Here is a 19131-nt window from a genome sequence, read left to right as displayed (position 1 = left end):
AAATATAAAGGAAACACTGCATTAATGCAAATGTATTACCAATTAACTGTAGTATACATTTATTCCTAATATAACATTTTCTTTCATGTCATAAATATTTTGAAGATGCCTTCTTTATAATAAAAATGTTAAGATCTTTGTGAACCACTTTGGCCATTAGCAAGTAAAGCTATCATGACCTGTTGCTTTTTATTATTTGTACTGGTGACTCCCAAGTTTTGAGAGTTTATAATTTGAGGCATTTCAAAATATGCTGGAGTTTTGATCCAACTCACAGGTTTTTGTTGTGGTTATGTTCTGTTCTTTTTTAACCCCTTAGTTTAATTATATAATCCTTAAAAGTCGATAGCTTCTCTTGAAAGCCAACTAGAGGCTTTGTACAGATTCAAACATTCATTCAGCAAATATTTATTAAGTATCTCTCCACTTACTAATTATATGACTTAGACCGTGTGGATTATTTAACCTCTGGGCTTCAGTTTCCCCATCTATAAAATGAAGACAATAATATTTGTGATATACAGTATGTTACTGTGAATATTAAATAGTGTATGCTAAATGCTTAGTGCCTCTAAGTGCTCCCCAAAATGTAGCTTTACATTTATACTAGAAGTACAACTATGACAACTTAAACTATGAAGAGCCAAACATTGCTGTAGGCCTTGGGGTTCATCCTCCCTTAACTTTTGGATCCTAGTAGATAAATATTTGACACCTGAGTAGTGTTCCTTCATAATGTATGTATCAGTCACACCAACATCTGCTAGCTTTGAATGATGATACCCTTTACCTTTAATTTCATTTTCTAGCATGTGATGAAAACTGTTTTGCATATACAGTAACTTTTTGTGTTTTTGATGATGCTTAGTTTAATCTTTTTAAGGACATTTTAAACAGTAATTAGGCGTCCAAAATTACGTTCAGATTAAAACCTGCGTCGTGTCTGAATATAGTGGTAGGATGAACAGATACTGTAATTATATGAAGAAGTGTACACATGTGCTGGCAGTGAAACTACTGTTTAAAGCTTCTCTTGTTTGTCTTCCTTGAAGACTTGGAGTTTTTTCTTAATGTTGTTTATTTCAAAATTGTTTCAGGGCTGTTAAACTATATTTATAAATGTACATATTAGAATCTAGGTAATATGAGAAAAATTTTTTTTCAAAGTCAAGTTGGTCATTTAAATCTATTTTCATGTGATTTTTATTAAGCAGGAATTCTAAATTAGCCAGTATTGTATTCAAATGTGTCACTTTCTCATTAGTTTGAATTATTAATTGTACCTTTACCTAATAGAGTTTTATTTCCAGATTTTGACTAGAATGCTTTCTTTTTCTATTTATGGACAGTTTAGAGAAGGGGCCTTTCAAAGTAGCTTACTTTAGCTACCAGCAACTTATCAATAATATTAATAGTAATAATTTATCATTAAAAATTAACATCATGTTCTTCATCTTATTGATCTATCCCAGTCAGCAGAGTGACACTTTTGGGGACTATTAGAACTCAAAGTGTGACACTTTTTCTGATTGAGTCTATTAAAACTAATTAATAGGAACTAACTTTTATTTGTTATTTAAAACCTAGATAATGACCTTTATGTCATTTTTGTCTGATGTCATTGCTTTCTTGCCTATGAAAAAAGAAGCACAATGATCTGTCTTACATTTCTCCATTTCCTCTGGACTCCATTAGAAGGATTTTCATTTTTCTTTAGATTTTCTTTGAACTATCCCTCCTTTGTGTGAGATTTCCCATTAACATCTTCTGGCTAGAAATAATTTAGGGTGTATGTGTGATTATTCTTAGCAGTTCATCAACATTGTACACTCTGATGTATGGAAAAAAAAACCCATAAATTGTTTTGGAAAGCTGAAATCCTTGCCACTTCAAACAGGGTCTCTAAATAAGTTGATTTCATTCCATATTTCATACTTAAAACTGAACAGTATGATTCTTCATTATCCTCCAGAATGTCTCATTCTGACCACTTTCAGTAATGGTATAAGAAGGAATTGGCTGACCAATGCACCAATGCAAGATGCTTATACTAGGGGAAACTGGATGGGGCGGGCAAATTGAGGGGTGGAGCCAAGATGGAAACTGTCTGTACTTTTGTTCACATTGCAAAACTGAAACTGCTCTAACAAATAAAATCTATTCATTTAAAAAAAAAAAAAGGAATTGACTGCAGTATATCAGCACTGTCTTGTCACAACTGTCACTTCTCCCACATAAGCATGGACGGTGTGTGCTCTCTGTTCTTCCTAGGGAACAGACAAGACTGGAATCTGCAGTTCATATTTCAAACTGACATCAAAATTATCTTAACATTTCTGTCCCAATTGTCATGACGTCCTTTCCTCTTAATTATAACTAAGTCACACAGAGGCTTCCATTGAATAAATAGCCTACCTGTAGGCACCTCAATAAGAGGAACACTTCTCTTGTCAATTGTGTAGTCTCTCTATATAGAACAACTTTAAAAACCTTGGCATAGTTTTTACTTTAGTCTTGGACTGTAGTGACTAGGTTAGGAATAACAATTACACTATGCATGAACAGCTTAAATTAATATGAAAAAAGCAATATGTGTTATTTCTAAAGTTTATGCTGAAGGTCATTGTTACAACAGAGGAAAGTAGTATGGAAACTTACAGATGAAAACCCTGCAAAAGTTTGTGGGTAGAACGAAATGAAATGACAGAACAAAAACTTCCATACTTAGTCTTAACTTGCTTATTAAGTAATCTTCTGCATTTACTTTGCTGCAACTAAAAAGCAAGGTGTTAATTTAATTTAATTTTGCTATATATATATCCCCATATGGATTTTACCTGTTCAAGTTCTATGTGTTTTTTCCCCTTAACTATAGAATACATATTCTCTGATTAAATAGGGAGAGTGAGAACTGCCAACTGAACAAAAATTAATAGATTTTGCATCTTGCTTAAGTGATTCTGAAAGCACTATAAAAAAGAAGAAATAATAGCACGATCAGTACTATTTTCAAACAAGACAATAGGAATACTCCATTTAACCTATAAAAGGCTGACTTCTCTCTATTGTGCTATTTTTTACTAAAATAAATATCCATAACATTTTTTGTGTCTCTTAATTTTTACATTATTTTTAATGTGAAAAGATGACATTTCAATTGTTCATTTCACTGTGGCTGCAATACATATTTGAATATTATTATATCTCTTTTCACTGAAAGAAAAGTTAGAAATCTAGATTGAACTATGTTATTTTATATATATTTTATTTTACAAATATTTATTGTTAAAATTAGAAATTGTTGTTTTAAAAGTCTTCAAATGTCCTTTAAAAATGTGGTGTCCAGTTTGCTTTCTATCATGTAATGCTCTAAGGATACGTTTGTTACCTGAAAAATAGTAATCGTGGTTCTGGATTTTACATTGTATACAAAAGCAAATTGGAACAAATTTAGTTAAAGCAAGTTTTTTTCTAAATATCTATATTATGATGTTCTCTAGGAAAACAAAGATATCACCAGTTTTGTTTTTAGAGTGATTTTGTTATTGATACAGACTGCTACATAATGTTTCTACCAACTGTCTGTGCCAGTAGCCAATACTTTCAGTACCAGTGGTCAGTGTTTTTGTTTTTTTTTTTAATTAAGAATGTGTATTTTTAAAGTCAGTTTTAGGTTTGCAACAACAGCTGGTTCTTTTTTATTTGCTTTTGCATACCTGTTTTTGTAGAATTCACTCTGTTACCTGTATAATTTCTGATCCTGAATATATGTATGGTAGATTTTTGCTTCTGAACCATACCAGATAATAATGGATAATAATGATTTGAATTAAAAAAAAGACTTTATTAAAAGGGGAGAGAAAATGTGGGTATTGATGTAATAGAAGGAATGAAACATAGATGGATCTTAAAACATGAATTGTGTGCAAAGAGCTGTTCTTACAATAATAAAAAAAAAAGATGACTAATATTTTTTCTTTTTATTTTTTAAGTTAAATTAAGTAACGTACAGTGTATTATTAGTTTCAGAGGTAATTTAGTGATTCATAAGTTGTATATAACACCTAAATCTCATTATGTCACGTGCCCTCCTTAATGTCTATCACCCAGTATTCCCTCACATCCAGAAGCCCTCAATTTGTTTCCTGTAGTTAAGCATCTCTTATGGTTTGTCTCCCTCTCTGATTTCTTCTTACTTTATTTTTTCCACCCTTCCCTTATGATCCTCTATTCTGTTTCTTGAATTCCACATATGAATGAAATCATATGATAATTGTCTTTCTCCAAATGACTCACTTTGCTTAGCATAATACCCTGTAGGTCCATCCATGTCCTTGCAGATGGTAAGATTCCATTTTAGATGGCTGAATAATATTCCATTGTGTATATACATACCACATCTTCTTTATCCAACACATTTTTTTTCTTGATTCTAAATTCCTTCTTAATATTGGTATAAACTATCTATTCATTATTTCTTGAATTATTTTTTTGCCTCCTAAACAAATTACATCAAAACAGTTCACCACTCTAATTTGATTCTGTAAGTCTTGAGGCTCTCATTTGCATAAGTTTTTAATAACACACTCTATGGAGTCTACTTTATAAAATTTCTTAATTTTTTTTAAATTACTGCAAACATCTGTTCTATCAAATCAAACAAAAAATATAAGATGGGATGAATTACATTAACATCACCCTGCTTGCCTGGCACTCCTTCTGTTCATTCCTAGGAGATTCCCAGTGTATCATATGTGAAATTAAAGAACAGGGAACAGGAATTTATTCCTAGTAGATTCCCATTGTTGATAGAAATCTTTACCACTTCACTGTGGGATCCAGTTCAGCTCTTTTCCAACTATTTCTAGAGGGTTTATGCACCCTAAGAAGAAAACCAATATGTGCTGTTTTCTGCCTTTATCAGTTTCTTAATATGCCTGTCTCTGAACCAGCTCTACTGTCCTCTCCTCCAGTCTCAGAAAGCATTACCAACTCCTTAAGTCTACATTCATGATCCACGATTTTTCCTTCCCTCTCTTGATCAGTTTCATTACTGTCTATAATTCTATCTTCTCTATCACTTATTTGGTTACTCTGCTTCTTCCATCCTTATGGTCATTGTGTCCAATCAGTTTCAAATCTCAGTTATTGCAATTTACATTTTGGCCTGATTGGTTTTAAGCTCTTTTATCCCTGCAGCAAGAGACTCCCTTGGTGTCTTCTATGTGTTTCTCAAGCCCAGCTAGTATCCTTATGATTATTGCTTTAAAGTCTGGATCAGGCATATTACTTGTCTTATTCACTTAAATCCCTGGCCATAACCTTTTCTTGTTCTTTCTTTTGGGATGAATTTCTCCATCTTAGCATTTTGTCTAGGTCTCTATCTTTGTGTTTGGAAGGCCATTTATGTTTCTTGCTCCTGAGAGTAATGACTTTATGAAGAAGAGGTCATATACTCTCCAGGATCTGGTGCTTCAGGAAGTGTCTTTGGTGTGTGCTGGTGTACTCTGCCACAGTGTTATGGGCTGCTCTGTCCCTCAGGTCAGTCCTCTGCAGGCTTTCTCCTTGTCTACAGTGAGAAGTGTTTGGACCTTGGACAGAACATGGTGAGTTTTGATTCCACTTGTATTTTCAGTCTTTCCCTTGCTCCCCTTTTCTCTACCTTGCCGTTTTCATTATCTCTTATTGTTTCTTTACCAATCTTTTCCTCTCCCCGTTGATTCTCTTTCTTGCATCTTCTGATATGCATGGGTCAGAATTGTCTTGAAAAAACAGTTGTTTCTCTGTTTGACCTTCAGTGTTCTTTAATATTTTTTCCTCCTTTGTACTAATAAATCTTTCAAGCTACTGGGCTATCAGTTTCCTTACCTTGAGCTCATTCCTTAGCTTTCTTCTTAGACTTGAGCCCCCATCACTCTGTGGAAAGAGACCCCTTGAAAGGCACTACTTTCTTTTCTCCCAGTCACCAAATCTACTGTCTTCTTTCTCATTTTCATCTCCTTGAGCTACCTAAAGGAAAGAGGATATTAGCCATGTTCTGTGCTAGACACTTTCATATCTTCACACATATCTTCATGTCTTCACAGTAGCCACTTAAGTAAGATTTTTACTGATTAAGAAACTAATAAGGTTTGGAAAGTTTGAGTAAATTATGTTCACAAAATCACAGAACCATGATTTGGTCCCTCTTTTAATTATACTAGGTAATTATACTTTCAATTATACTAGGTAATTGCATTGTATACCCTTTTTTTTACATTTCAAAGACTTTTAGCCTCTGGGACATTTTTCTGTCTCTGCTTTCTTCCATCTCTGCCTCTTCCTTTACTGCTTTCTTATTATTCAGTATCCTTAGTCTGTACCTTCAACCCTCACTTTTTTCTTTATGTCTTATTTCATTGTCAGATGCCTATTTTGCCTTTCTAGTTTTACCTGTCATCATCCAAAGGTAACATTTTGAAGTCCAAACTCATCACTGTTTTCTTTAAATCAACCCTCTTAACCTGAGTTTTCCCCCTGTCAGTCATTTCCCTTTTTGTCTAGGCCAGAAACATCAGTTAACTTTATATTTCACTTTTCATTTTTCCTTGACTTGATAGCCAACATGATAATAATACATACTCTCACATCATATTTTCATATACATACATAGCATATGTGGGTTTTTTCATACGTTTTTAGGATAGATTATTTCCTTTGCATTTCTGTTGCTTTAAGCCTGGACAGCTGTAGTAGCTTACTGTCTATATTATTTCCCCTTTATTATTTCTCTTTATATTACTGTCAAATTTATATTGCAGGCCATTGATTCATCATATAAGACTTCCAATTACATATGAGGGAGAAGGTAAACTCCTTACCTTAAAATTCAGTGCTATTTCTGCTACAGTCTAGTTCCAGACTTGGCTCTCAAACCCAAGATAGTTCCCCTATTTTCCTGAAAATGGCCTGATTTTTTATCTTATAATGCCTTTGCTCATATAATACAACACTGACTAAAATTTTCATCTCCAGCATTCCCCTCAGTTTGAGCTATTTAAACCACTCCGTCAAAGTAGGTATTCCAGGAAAACTTACCTAAATGTCCTGTCCCACAGTGATTTTTCCTTCCAATGAACTACTGAAATACTTGAAATGCAACTGATTTCTGTGCATTGATTTTATATCCTGACACTTTACTGAATTCCTGTACAAGTTCTAGTAGTTTTGGAGTGGAGCCTTTTGGGTTTTCCACATATAGTATCATATCATCTGTGAAGAGTGATAGTTTGACTTCTTTGCTGATTTAGATGCCTTTAATTTCTTTTTGTTGTCTGATTGCTGAGGCTAGGACTTCTAGTACTATGTTGAATAGCAATAGTGATAGTGGACATCCCTGCCATGTTCCTGATCTTAGGGGAAGAGCTCTCAGTTTTTCACCATTGAGAATGATATTCGTTGTGGGTTTTTCATAGATGGCTTTGATGATATTGAGGTATGTACCCTCTATCCCTACACTTCGAAGAGTTTTGATCAGGAAAGGATGCTGTACTTTGTCAAATGTTTTTTCAGCATCTATTGAGAGTATCATATGGTTCTTGTTCTTTCTTTTATTAATGTATTGTTTGACATTGATTGATTTGTGGTTGTTGAACCGACCGTGCAGCCCAGGAATAAATCCCACTTGGTCGTGGTGAATAATCCTTTTAATGTACTGTTGGATCCTATTGGCTAGTATTTTGGTGAGAATTTTTGCATCTGTGTTTATCAGGGATATTGGTCTGTAATTCTCCTTTTTTCTTTTTTTAAAAGATTTTATTTATTTATTTGACAGAGAGATCACAAGTAGCAGAGAGGCAGGCAGAGAGAGAGAGAGGGAAGCAGGCTCCCTGCTGAGCGGAGAGCCCGATGTGGGACTCGATCCCGGACCCTGAGATCATGACCTGAGCCAAAGGCAGCAGCTTAACCCACTGAGCCACCCAGGTGCCCTGTAATTCTCCTTTTTGATGGGGTCTTTGTCTGGTTTGGGACCAAGGTAAAGCTGACCTCATAAAATGAGTTTGGAAGTTTTCCTTCCATTTCTATTTTTTGGAACAGTTTCAGGAGAATAGGTATTAATTCTTCTTTAAATATTTGGTAGAATTCCCCTGGGAAGCCATCTGGTCCTGGGCTCTTGTTTTTGGGAGATTTTTGGTGACTGCTTCAATCTCTTTACTGGTTATGAGTCTGTTCAGGTTTTCGATTTCTTCCTGGTTCGGTTTTGGTAGTTTATGTGCCTTTAGGAATCCATTCATTTCTTCCAGATTTTCAAATTTGCTGGTGTATAGTTGCTCATAATATGTTCTTAAAATTGTTTGTATTTCTTTGGTGTTGATTGTGATCTCTCCTCTTTCATTCATGATTTTATTTATTTGGGTCCTTTCTGTTTTCTTTTTGATAAGTCTGGCCAGGGGTTTACTTATTAATTCTTTCAAAGAACCAGCTCCTAGCAAAATAAGTGAATCAGAGAAAGACAATTATCATATGATCTCCCTGATATGAGGAATTTGAGAGGCAGGGTGTGGGGGTTGGAGGGTAAGGAAGGAAAATATGAAACAAGATGGGATCGGGAGGGAGACAAACCATAAGAGACTCTTAATCTCACAAAACAAACTGAGGTTGCTGGGGGGAGAGGGGGTTTTGAGAGAGTGGTTGGGTTATGGACATTGGGGAGGGTATGTGATATGGTGAGTGCTGTGAAATGTGTAAGCCTGACGATTCACAGACCTGTATCCCTGGGGCAAATAATACATTGCATGTTAATAAAAATAATTAATAGAAAAAAAAATCTGAAAAAAATTACATTACTGGGGCACCGATCCTGTTAGCAGCGAGAAAGATTGACACATTTGTCGAGTTATAGAATGGATTTTAAATTTTTGGATTTTTTTTCCAAATTAATATTTATGGTTATAAGAATATCTCTTTTCTCTGGCACGTGGGTGACTCAGTTGGTTAAGCATCTGACTCTTGATTTTGGCTCAGGTCATGATCCCAGGGCTGTGAGATCAAGCCCCTAGTATGCACTGAGCATGGAGCTTGCTTAAGATTTTCTCTCTGCCCCACCCCTGCTCAGGCACATGCTCGCTCTCTCTCTCACATTAGTAAGGAATTTAGAATTTGTAATATGAATATTATTTACTTTTATGATTTTCCAGAGAAATATGAATCTTAATGTATATAGCCAATCTATTTTCATGATACGACTTTCATTTATCCCACTGTAACTTTCCTTTAAAACTATTGAAAAAAATTAAAAATAAAAATATAACTTTTTTTTTTTTTAGGGACGCCTCGGTGGCTTAGTTGATTAGGCGTCTGCCTTTGACTCGGGTCATGATCCCAGTGGGATCAAGTCCACCTGGGGCTCCTTGCTCAGTGGGGCTCCTTGCTCAGTGGGGAGCCTACTCCTCCCTCCATCTGCCACTCCCCCTGCTTGTGTTCCCTCTCTCTCCCTCTGACAGATAAATAAATAAAATCTTTAATAAATAAATAAAACTTTTTTTTTTTTAAATAAAATCCATTTTGGTCAGTTGTCTTCTTCCAGATGACAAAAGCTTCCCTTTATGCTATGGAACCAATTCATTATAGGACTGGCACCATCATGATTTATATGTTATATAAGTTTATAAGTTATATGACAAAAATGTCATAGAATTATTGCCATGTGAAAGAGGAGGAACTACACCATAACTAAGAATCCAGATAATTCTGCAAGTTGAACAGTGTAGAGTTTGCATAGTGGAGTTAAAATGTATATAGATTAAGCAATCAGACTAAACTAAGTAGTAATAATTTGAAGCTTAAGCTTATTTTGGAATGTAAAAAAAAAAAAAATTGAATCAAGCAAATGACAAGCCACTGGCCTTGAACAACTCAGCTATAATTCCAAGCGTGGTCTTCCTTATATGGCACTAACCTCCCTTTGTATTATGGACACTCAGCAGCCATACTCCTGCATCATCTAGAATAGGGATTCCCAACTTGGAGTCCTTAGATGGGCTTCAGGCATTTAATGTGTATTTTTTAAATGTGTATGTGCATTATTCTGGAAAGAAGTTCTTTACTTTTCATCAGCTTAAGATCTTCACTAAAACCACATACAGTGTCTGTTCTTTTTCCTTATGATAAAACCTTTCAGATGTCTCAAAATCTTAATCTTTTTAACTATCTTCTTTAGGCCTAATATCAGTACATCCTTCAACCCTTCCTTATCTAACAGGGATTCTATACCCTTCAACAATCTTATGAAGTCCTGTTTTCCTTTATCCAGATAAATTCTAGTTTGTCAATATACCCCACAAAATGTGACATCCAGAATCTGACACTTTTGTAGTGAATTATGTGGCCAATAGTGAGCTACTGCCTTCTGTTTTTTTCTGGAAAATATGTTAGTATAGACTAATACTAATGTTCATGATTTCCTTTGTCTGTGAGACACCACATGCATACCCTCACTCTGCTGAGAGCTCTAGTCCTGATTAGTAACGTGCTATGTGGTGTGGGGATCTCTCTGTACCATTCTTTTAAAACTATATTTGGGGCACCTGGGTGGCTCAATCATTAAGCGTCTGCCTTCACCTCAGGTCATGATCCTGGGGTCCTGGGATTAAGCCCTGCATCCAGCTCCCTGCTCGGCGGGAAGCCTGCTTCTCCCTCTCTCACTCCCTCTGCTTGTGTTCCCTCTCTTACTGTGTCTCTCTGTCAAATAAATAAATAAAATCTTAAAAAAAATGCACTATATTAAAATTTTTTAAAAATACGTATACCATGTAGTAAACAAATGCAGTTATTTAGCCAATCTCATATTGTGTTTTCTTTTGTAGTTCATCAGTTACATAACAAGATAAGAATTTGGATGGTTGCAGCTTGGTTATTGAAGAAAATTATAATCTGATCTCATGCCTTTTCCTATTTCATACCCCTTGACCCGTCACTTTGATAGCCCTTCTGAAGTAATCTTCCTTTCCAGAGAAATCCCAGGCTTGAAAACTGATACCTCCTTTCCTCATAAAGCCAACAGAGTTGGCTTATTTCAAGCTGTGTCCCTCGTTTTCAGGATTGGGTTTAAAGCTGTTTGTGTTCTTGCTTACACCTCTGTATATGATTGATTTTAGAGACTTCAAGTTAGGTGAAAGATTAAATTTTTAAAACATGTGTTCCTTAAAAAAGAAAATTATCAACAACATATTTTTAGGATGCTTACATGAGGCAAATACCAATGCTATTTTGTAACTAAGGAGCATCAAATGATATTAAAAGACATATATCATGACTAGAGAATTATGTACTATTTAATGGATCATTAGTTTTTTTAATATTTTGTATAATTCTAAAAATTGATTAGAATTAGTTTTGCATATCTTAAGTATTGACTTACAAGTAAGCATAAATAAAGACCTTATTAAATAATTAGTTGACATTCCTTGGGGTTTGACTAGCTTAAATTCAAATTAAGCACTGCAAATACTTCTGAAATTTTGTTATTCTGTCAAATGGAGGAATTTTGGAAAAAATCAAAAGACAGTTTTTACTAAGTAGATGAATTAAAACATACAGTCAACTCTCGATTATTCAAACTAATGGAGGAAAGGATGGAACAAGCATTACTATTTCTTTAGTTCCTGCCCCCTCAGACAATTGCTAAGAGCCTCATTCCAGACAAATTCTTTGGCTTTCCATCTTGACCATGTTGTATTTCCTAGCCTTGTATCCAGGATGCAGTCTGAAATACTGCTTACATTTGAGTTGACCAGAAAGTTTCATGTTTTTGCATTCTGTTCTTCTTAGACACATTTTTTAATCCAGTGCTTTAGCACTGCTTTTGTGCTATTAAAATTCACATGAGAAACTGATAACATTGTCATTAGGATATTATCCTCATGGCTCATAAAATTAGTTTTATATTAAAAGATCTTATCTTTGAATTACAATTTACAGATAATTATAACCTTTCAAAGGTATTACCTCATGGTACCAAACTGCTTTTTAATTTTTTAATACAAAAATTTTATGACACTTTTTTATCTGAAGAGTGTGTCATAAAAATTCTTCCAACTTTTTGAATTCTTAATGGGTGCAATATTTCTGAGTACTATATGTGTTTGTAAAAGGGAAGAAATGCTGAAGGAATTTATGTGTGAAAACACTATGTTGCGTGTGTATAATACATCATTTTCTCTACTAATTAACTGCACACAGTGTGCTATTATCCAGACATAAGTATTCATGGGAACGCATGTATCTGGATAACTACGAGTTGAAATAAACACACCTGCCTTTTATTTCAATAACTGCACATTCAAATCCACATAAGGTATTTATTTGAATGTGACCTCCATATACATGAGAAAACATTGGTTTCATTGTTCAATTTTTTTGTTGATGTTTTGTTGTTGTTGATTTAAATCTAAAATAGGTACAAACTGTGGATAATGCTTCTCTGGAAAACTTTGCATGCAGGGAAAAGGAAATTCAAAGATAAATCCTGTGGAAAAAAACATTGCAATTGTTTTGTCTTACATTTTGCCTCACTATATGTTGAAGTTAAATTCTTGTGTAATGTAGCGATGCTACACACTAAAGCCAAAGTGTGTACAGACCATAAACCCACCTGGAACTGTGCCTACTTTAAGTCAAATAATTTAATTATCTTCCTTTATAGAATAAAATTGTTGATTTTTGATTTGGAGAATCTTTTTTTTCTCAAGAAGCTTTTTCTTTGAATAGTATATTAGAATATGTCCAAGAAATCATGTTTTCTATTAGGCAGTGGAAGTGTTTGTTTCAAGGCTTATTTTAAAGTCTGCATAGTAGTTTCCCCTGCCCCCCAACCACCACCACCATATAAGCCATATTTCTGTATAGTTAGTTTTAACTGACATGAGCCAGAAAATTGAATTAGGGTGACTTTAGGAGTCTTAACTTTGAATTTCCTACTTTTCATTGCATGTAAACTCTCAACCACATGTAATAGTTTCAGCTCAAGTTCTAGCTTGTATTTTGCATGTTAAAGCTATAAAAAGTCTATTTATGCTGGAAAGAATTTATGGCTATTGTTCCGCTATCACCTAATTGATAAAATTTATAAATAAAGACTGACTTTATTTATGTAGACTTGTCTTTCTGCCTTAGGGAGTGAACTACTTTATGTCCAAGGGTATCCTAGATGATTCACCAAAGGAAATAGCAAAGTTTATCTTCTGTACAAGAACACTAAATTGGAAAAAACTGAGAATCTATCTTGATGAAAGGTAAAAAAAAAAAAAAAAAAAATTTCAAGTTTTCAACAGAAATGAGTTAGATAATGCTTTTAATGAGTTAAGCTTTACTTTTAAAACTATACCATATAGAGGTCATCTAGTTGAGAAATTTTTCTCACAGCTATTTATAACTGCCATTGTAGTCTGAAAGCAGACAAACAGTATGTAAAAAAATGAGTATGGCTGTGTTCTAATAAAATTTTATTTACAAAAATAGGTAGTGGGCCGTATTTGGCTCACTAGCTATAATTTGCCTATCCCTACCATAAACAATTGATAGAAATTAAAGATTATGATCATGTAATCATGGTTGAGCTCAGCAGGAATTGAAGCGTAGTTAAACAAAGGATGACTATATGTTAGATTGTCATTGATAAAAAATACGTGTACACATATACAAATATTTATACACACATGTACACACATATACTTACACAAATATTTATATAATTGTAAATAACCCAAATGTATATAAGTAGAATTGTTACCTCCATAAGATGGGGTACTGATGAGTCATTAAAAAGAATGACTTAGATCTGTGTGTAAAGGTATAGAAAGCTGTTCACAATATACCGGATGAAATGAGAAAAGCAAATGCTAGAAAAATATATACTATATGTTGACATTTTTTAAAGTCTACATAAATAGTTGTTATCTCTGGTGGTGTGGATTGCTGTGAAAGTGAAAACTCTTACTATTATTTTCATAAAGAATTCTGTTGCTGTTTGAATTTAGCCAAAACACACACACACACACACACACACACACACATACTTGAAAAGAAGCTGCCCCTTTTAATATTGCAAAATTTTTGTCTTCATTTTATAATTAGAATTACTAGTTTCACCTTACTTTGTTATAACCTATTCACAGAAAATTTAAAAATTATTTCATGTCTCAAATAATCAGAGTTGGATTTTTTAATTTTAAGGATTATGTATACTTTGTAGGATTAGCTGATCTGAGACTCAATAATAAAGTATTTTCATCCAAAAACATAACTTATGAGTCCTTATCATTTTTTTAGTAGAGAACTGTTGACTAAAGCTGTATCTTTTTCTTTTTCCACTAGGAGAGATGTCTTGGATGACCTTGTAACATTGCATAATTTTAGAAATCAATTTTTGCCTAATGCACTGAGAGAATTTTTTCGTCATATCCATGCCCCTGAAGAGCGTGGGGAGTACCTTGAAACTCTCATAACAAAGTTCTCACATAGATTCTGTGCTTGCAACCCTGATTTAATGCGAGAACTTGGCCTTAGTCCTGGTAAGAATATGTATAGTGAATTCCTTCCATTCCCCTTCCCACCTGCAGGTAAAAATAGTAGTATATGAGACTTTTTTTTTCTCACCATGGGGAAACATGCTTTCAGTCATTACATGTATTTCTTTTACTACTTGTAGCAATGACTAATTCTATAGAATACAACATTTATGTGAATTTAGAATAGTTTGTCATGGCTGTCATTTATATGTAGTAAACACACTGTTTTAGGAAGAAAGTTAAGACTTAGCTATAGATGCATTAAAATTATTCTTGATTGAGAATTGGGTATTACTAATTTAACTAAAAACTTGAGAAATTATTTTTTAAAAGCTTTTCATAGTCCATATATTACATAGGTTAACAGCTAGAATTTTTCTACTAGAATTTATTTTTACTACAACTAATTTTCATAATGTGTGTATGAGTATATATCTACGTATGTGCAATATAACCTGAGTATCCTGTGTGTTTTTTTCATTTGATAGAGCTTTACTCTTCTCTTCATCTCAAAAATTTTATTGTGCTTATTAAGTGGAGATTACAAAAACATTTACCCATCATATGAAATTGGTTGAAAATGCTTTTATAAAACATAATATTTAACTTTGCTTTATTAAGACTGCAGGATTCTGAAATAAAAACCCCATAATACTAGCAAGTAGTTGTAGCAAATAATAATACAAGTATCTTGAGGTTTGTTACTATTTTGATAGTAAACATCAGATATTGCCTTGTGTAGATATAAAGACGTTTTGTTGTTGTTGTTGCATACTGCTCAGGTTTAACAATCTTGTCCCTAAAAATTTACTTTTGAAATTAATACATAAATTCCATGGACCTTAAAAATATATATCTCAAAGGAGGATATTAATTTAATAATCTTATAAATTGTTTACATTTTATTTTGAAGGACTGTTAATGCATGTCTTTGTCATTAAATATTTTCCAGTTAGATTTTTATAAAAACATTCTATGTAAATAAATATGTGGGTTTTTTTTTAAATAGGAAGATAAGTATACTAACAGTATAAATGTATTTTACGGGTCATTGAATGGGAGGATCACATTTGAAAGCAAAGATGAAAATAAAGCCAATTCTGAAATTTTTTAATTTGGAATGAGCTTTTATTATAAATTCCTAAACTATTCTAAAATGCTTTAGGAGTTGAAGGAAATAGTCATTAACTGGTGGTCAATTAGGATGATCAGCTATCCCTGTTTGTCTGGGACTGAAGAATTTCCCATGACACAGGATTTTCAATGCTAAAATTGGAAAAGGCCCAGACAAACTGAGATGAGTTAGCCATTCTATATTTAGTTATGATCCAATCTCAATTTATTTATATTATGAAAAATTTTGCATTAGATAATTCCTTTGGGACCACATTTCTCAAACCACCTAATAATTTGAGGTGTTTCTTTTTAATTCCAGATGCTGTCTATGTACTGTGCTACTCTTTGATTCTACTTTCCATTGACCTCACTAGCCCTCATGTGAAGAATAAAATGTCAAAAAGAGAATTTATTCGAAATACCCGTCGTGCTGCTCAAAACATTAGTGAAGATTTTGTAGGGCACCTTTATGACAACATCTACCTTATTGGCCATGTGGCTGCATAAAAGCACAATTGCTAGGACTTCAACTATTAACTTCAAACTAAAGTTACCCAAGGACTTATTTAGTAGATATGGGGGTTATATTAGTGCTGGTCATTCTAGCCTCTGTATACAATCAAGCTCGAGTGTACACCTTTTTTTTTTCCCTTTTACTATTTTCTTTTTTAGTAATTTCCTTGGGGAACTAAAGAATTTTGCAGAATTTTTCTTAATTTTGCTTATCATGTTTTGCACAAAGCAGAGCCATTGTCTGACACAGCTGTTTAAGAATGTTCAACTGACATTATACTCTAAAATATGGTATATTTGTGCATTAGATTTGCTTGAAAAACTACTCATTTTCATTCTTTTTTAAAATACCATGTAATGTGTACATATTTAACTGAAGAGATTTATAATCATAATTATTTTATTGTAAAGATTTTAACTAAAGTCCTTCCTTTTTCTCTCAAACTGAGTTCTGAAATTTATTTGATTCTGATCTGAGCTTATTACTGTCTTCATAAAAGTTGGATCTGACTTGGATAAAGACAAATACCAGTTTCTCTTTCCTTTGAACTTTATAAGAGTATAGATTTATTACTAGTAATAAGCAAAACAGGCACTTATTTTTATAATATAAATTCGTCACTCGACTTTCCATTTTTGAAAGTTCTGAGTTAGTTTCTCAGTAAGTCCTTTAAATTATTTGAGATAGCAAAATATGTTGAAATCTAGGATTCCCATACATAGAAACAGAATGTTATTAAAACTTTTATTTCTTGTAATTAGTCAAAATTTACCATTCTCTTAACTTGATAATTTCTGTTTACAATCAGTTGAGAAAGGGGTATTGTGAGTCAGTCATCCAGGAATATTTACCAAGGACCTTCTGTGTACTAAACACTGTGCTAGGTAGCAGCGATACCTAGACATGGGCCTTGCCTTCATAGATGTTACATGATTGATAAGGAAAAATACTGCTTCTTGGAGGGCATATGTATGAAGCATAGCTTAATTAACAATTATTTAATTATGAAACACTTAGCATTGAAATGATAAAGAAAAATATATTTATATGGTAAGTCAAAAGTTTCCTGGAAATATTGCTAAGTGAAAAACATCAGCTTTGAAATGAGACACTATGTGATGAGTAGAGCTGCTAGCTTAGGGAGTGGAACTTGGAAGATTAGAAACTTTTTACTGAATGTGTACAGTCCGAGCTTCTTTCCGGATCTGGTCCTAAGTAAATAGTGGTTGATAATATTACAACTGCAAGTGATGTCCTATAGAATTTTCAATGGCAAGACATAAGATAGTCAAACAATTTTGAAAGTCAAAGGGACTTTTAGACTGGACGTAAACAAGTTTTCAGATCTTGAGGAGAATACCTAAATTTTCACATGTGCATAATTTTGATTTCCATAAAAAGATACTTCTTTGTAATTTTTAACTTCAAAACTAATTTATTGAAAAGTTTCAGAAGACCAACAGTAATAATAACATTTTATCATTTCCATTTTCCCATGAATCTCCTTTTCTTTCTCTCTTTTTTTTCCCCCATCCCTATCTCTCCCTTACCATTTGGTTCTTTCTACCTCTGTTTTAGTTTTACTCTCTTTTCTTTCCTTCTATATAGTTTTTTGTATCCTCCATTTCACAGTTTTCCCCTTTTTCCTGTTTTATTTTTTCCACCCTGACCTGATTACAAACGTAGATTGTACATTTTTTTAACGTTTTTTAACATTTTCTTTTTTTAACATTTTCTTATGAAAATTTTCAAACATATAAAAGTTAAAATATATTTTACAGAGAATGTGTATATAACCACTATATAGGTTCTACAATTAAAATATTACTGCATTCACTTTAGCACATATTTATCCATCCCTCTATCCATCAATCCACCTATCTTATTGTTTTAATACAGGTAATACAAGTTTCGGACATCACAGTACTCTTTCTTCCTATAGAATTCAACTTGTATATTATTAGCTAAAGATCTACTTTAAAAAATTTTTTTTTTCTTTATAGGTAAAATTTGCATTCCATGAAATACATAAATGTGAAGTGTACTAATCCATGAATCTTAATAAATGCAAACACTTGAGTAAACCAAGCCCGTATCAAGATATACAACTTGACACAACCTATTTACAGTTAATATTTGTACCACTTCACATAAAATATAGAAACCTTGTAACCATACAGGGTGTTTACCCACTTCCTCCATTTGTTATCTTAGAGTTGTTCTATGAATTGCAGATAAGGTACATTACAGACTCCACACCATAATAATTTACTTTGAGTAGTCGTGTACACTTTAAACAAGGGGAAAAAACCTCATTTATATTGACCCACATTGTCATTTCCAACGCTTTTTTCCTTTTTGAAAATCCAAGTTTCCTTGTAATATCATTCATGGCAGCCTGAAAAACATTACCATCTATATGACTGTTCAGGTCTGCTGGCAATGAATTATCCTAGTTTCCTTATACATGAAAATGTCTTTACTTTGTTTTCATTTTTGAAGATTGCTTTTGCTGCATATATAATTCTGCATTGACAGTTTATTCCCCCCTTTCGCACTTTAAAGATAGTCCTCCACTGTCTTCTGGCCTCCATTGTTTCCAGTAAGAAGTCAGTATATTCAAATTGTTTTCTCCCTGTGTGTATAAAAAAACCTATTTCCCTCTGAAAATGAATATTTTGTCAGATATTTCTCAGTCGCATTTTTCTTTCCTCCCTTTATTACATATGTGCTAGAACTTTTGATATCATCTCATAGATCTTTTTTTTTTTCCCATCTTTTTTTCCTCTTTTCTTCAGTTGGATTATATCTGTTGATCACTGTTCTAGGTCACTGACTTTTCTGTAATCCCTTTTAAGCTCATTCAGTGAACTTTTTTAATTACTATACTTCTTAGTTCTAGAAATTCCTTCACGTTTTTATAATTTATATGTCTGTGCTGCTGCGATTTCGTAT

The 19131-nt window shown here is 33.2% G+C and overlaps 1 protein-coding gene across 2 annotated transcripts in view; it reads left to right on the top strand.

The window, feature by feature from the left end:
- FBXO8 (F-box protein 8) overlaps window positions 1-16692 on the top strand; it is a 47615-nt gene extending 30923 nt beyond the window's left edge. Inside the window, exons 4-6 of one of the 2 annotated variants that reach the window (XM_080797238.1) lie at window positions 13153-13271; window positions 14353-14549; window positions 15982-16692. In XM_080797238.1, the coding sequence (XP_080653364.1) occupies window positions 13153-13271; window positions 14353-14549; window positions 15982-16169 (504 nt within the window). In that variant the 3' untranslated portion in view covers window positions 16170-16692. The remainder of the gene's footprint in view (window positions 1-13152; window positions 13272-14352; window positions 14550-15981) is intronic. The other variant, XM_080797239.1, reaches the window with a different exon arrangement.
- The last annotated feature ends 2439 nt before the right edge of the window (window positions 16693-19131 follow it).

The sequence above is a fragment of the Martes martes genome (genome assembly GCF_963455335.1).
Source record: "Martes martes genome assembly, chromosome: 2".
NCBI classification, from domain to species: Eukaryota; Metazoa; Chordata; class Mammalia; order Carnivora; family Mustelidae; genus Martes; species Martes martes.
The sequence above is the reverse complement of the archived record's forward strand: the minus strand, read 5'-3'. Positions and strand labels throughout refer to the sequence as shown.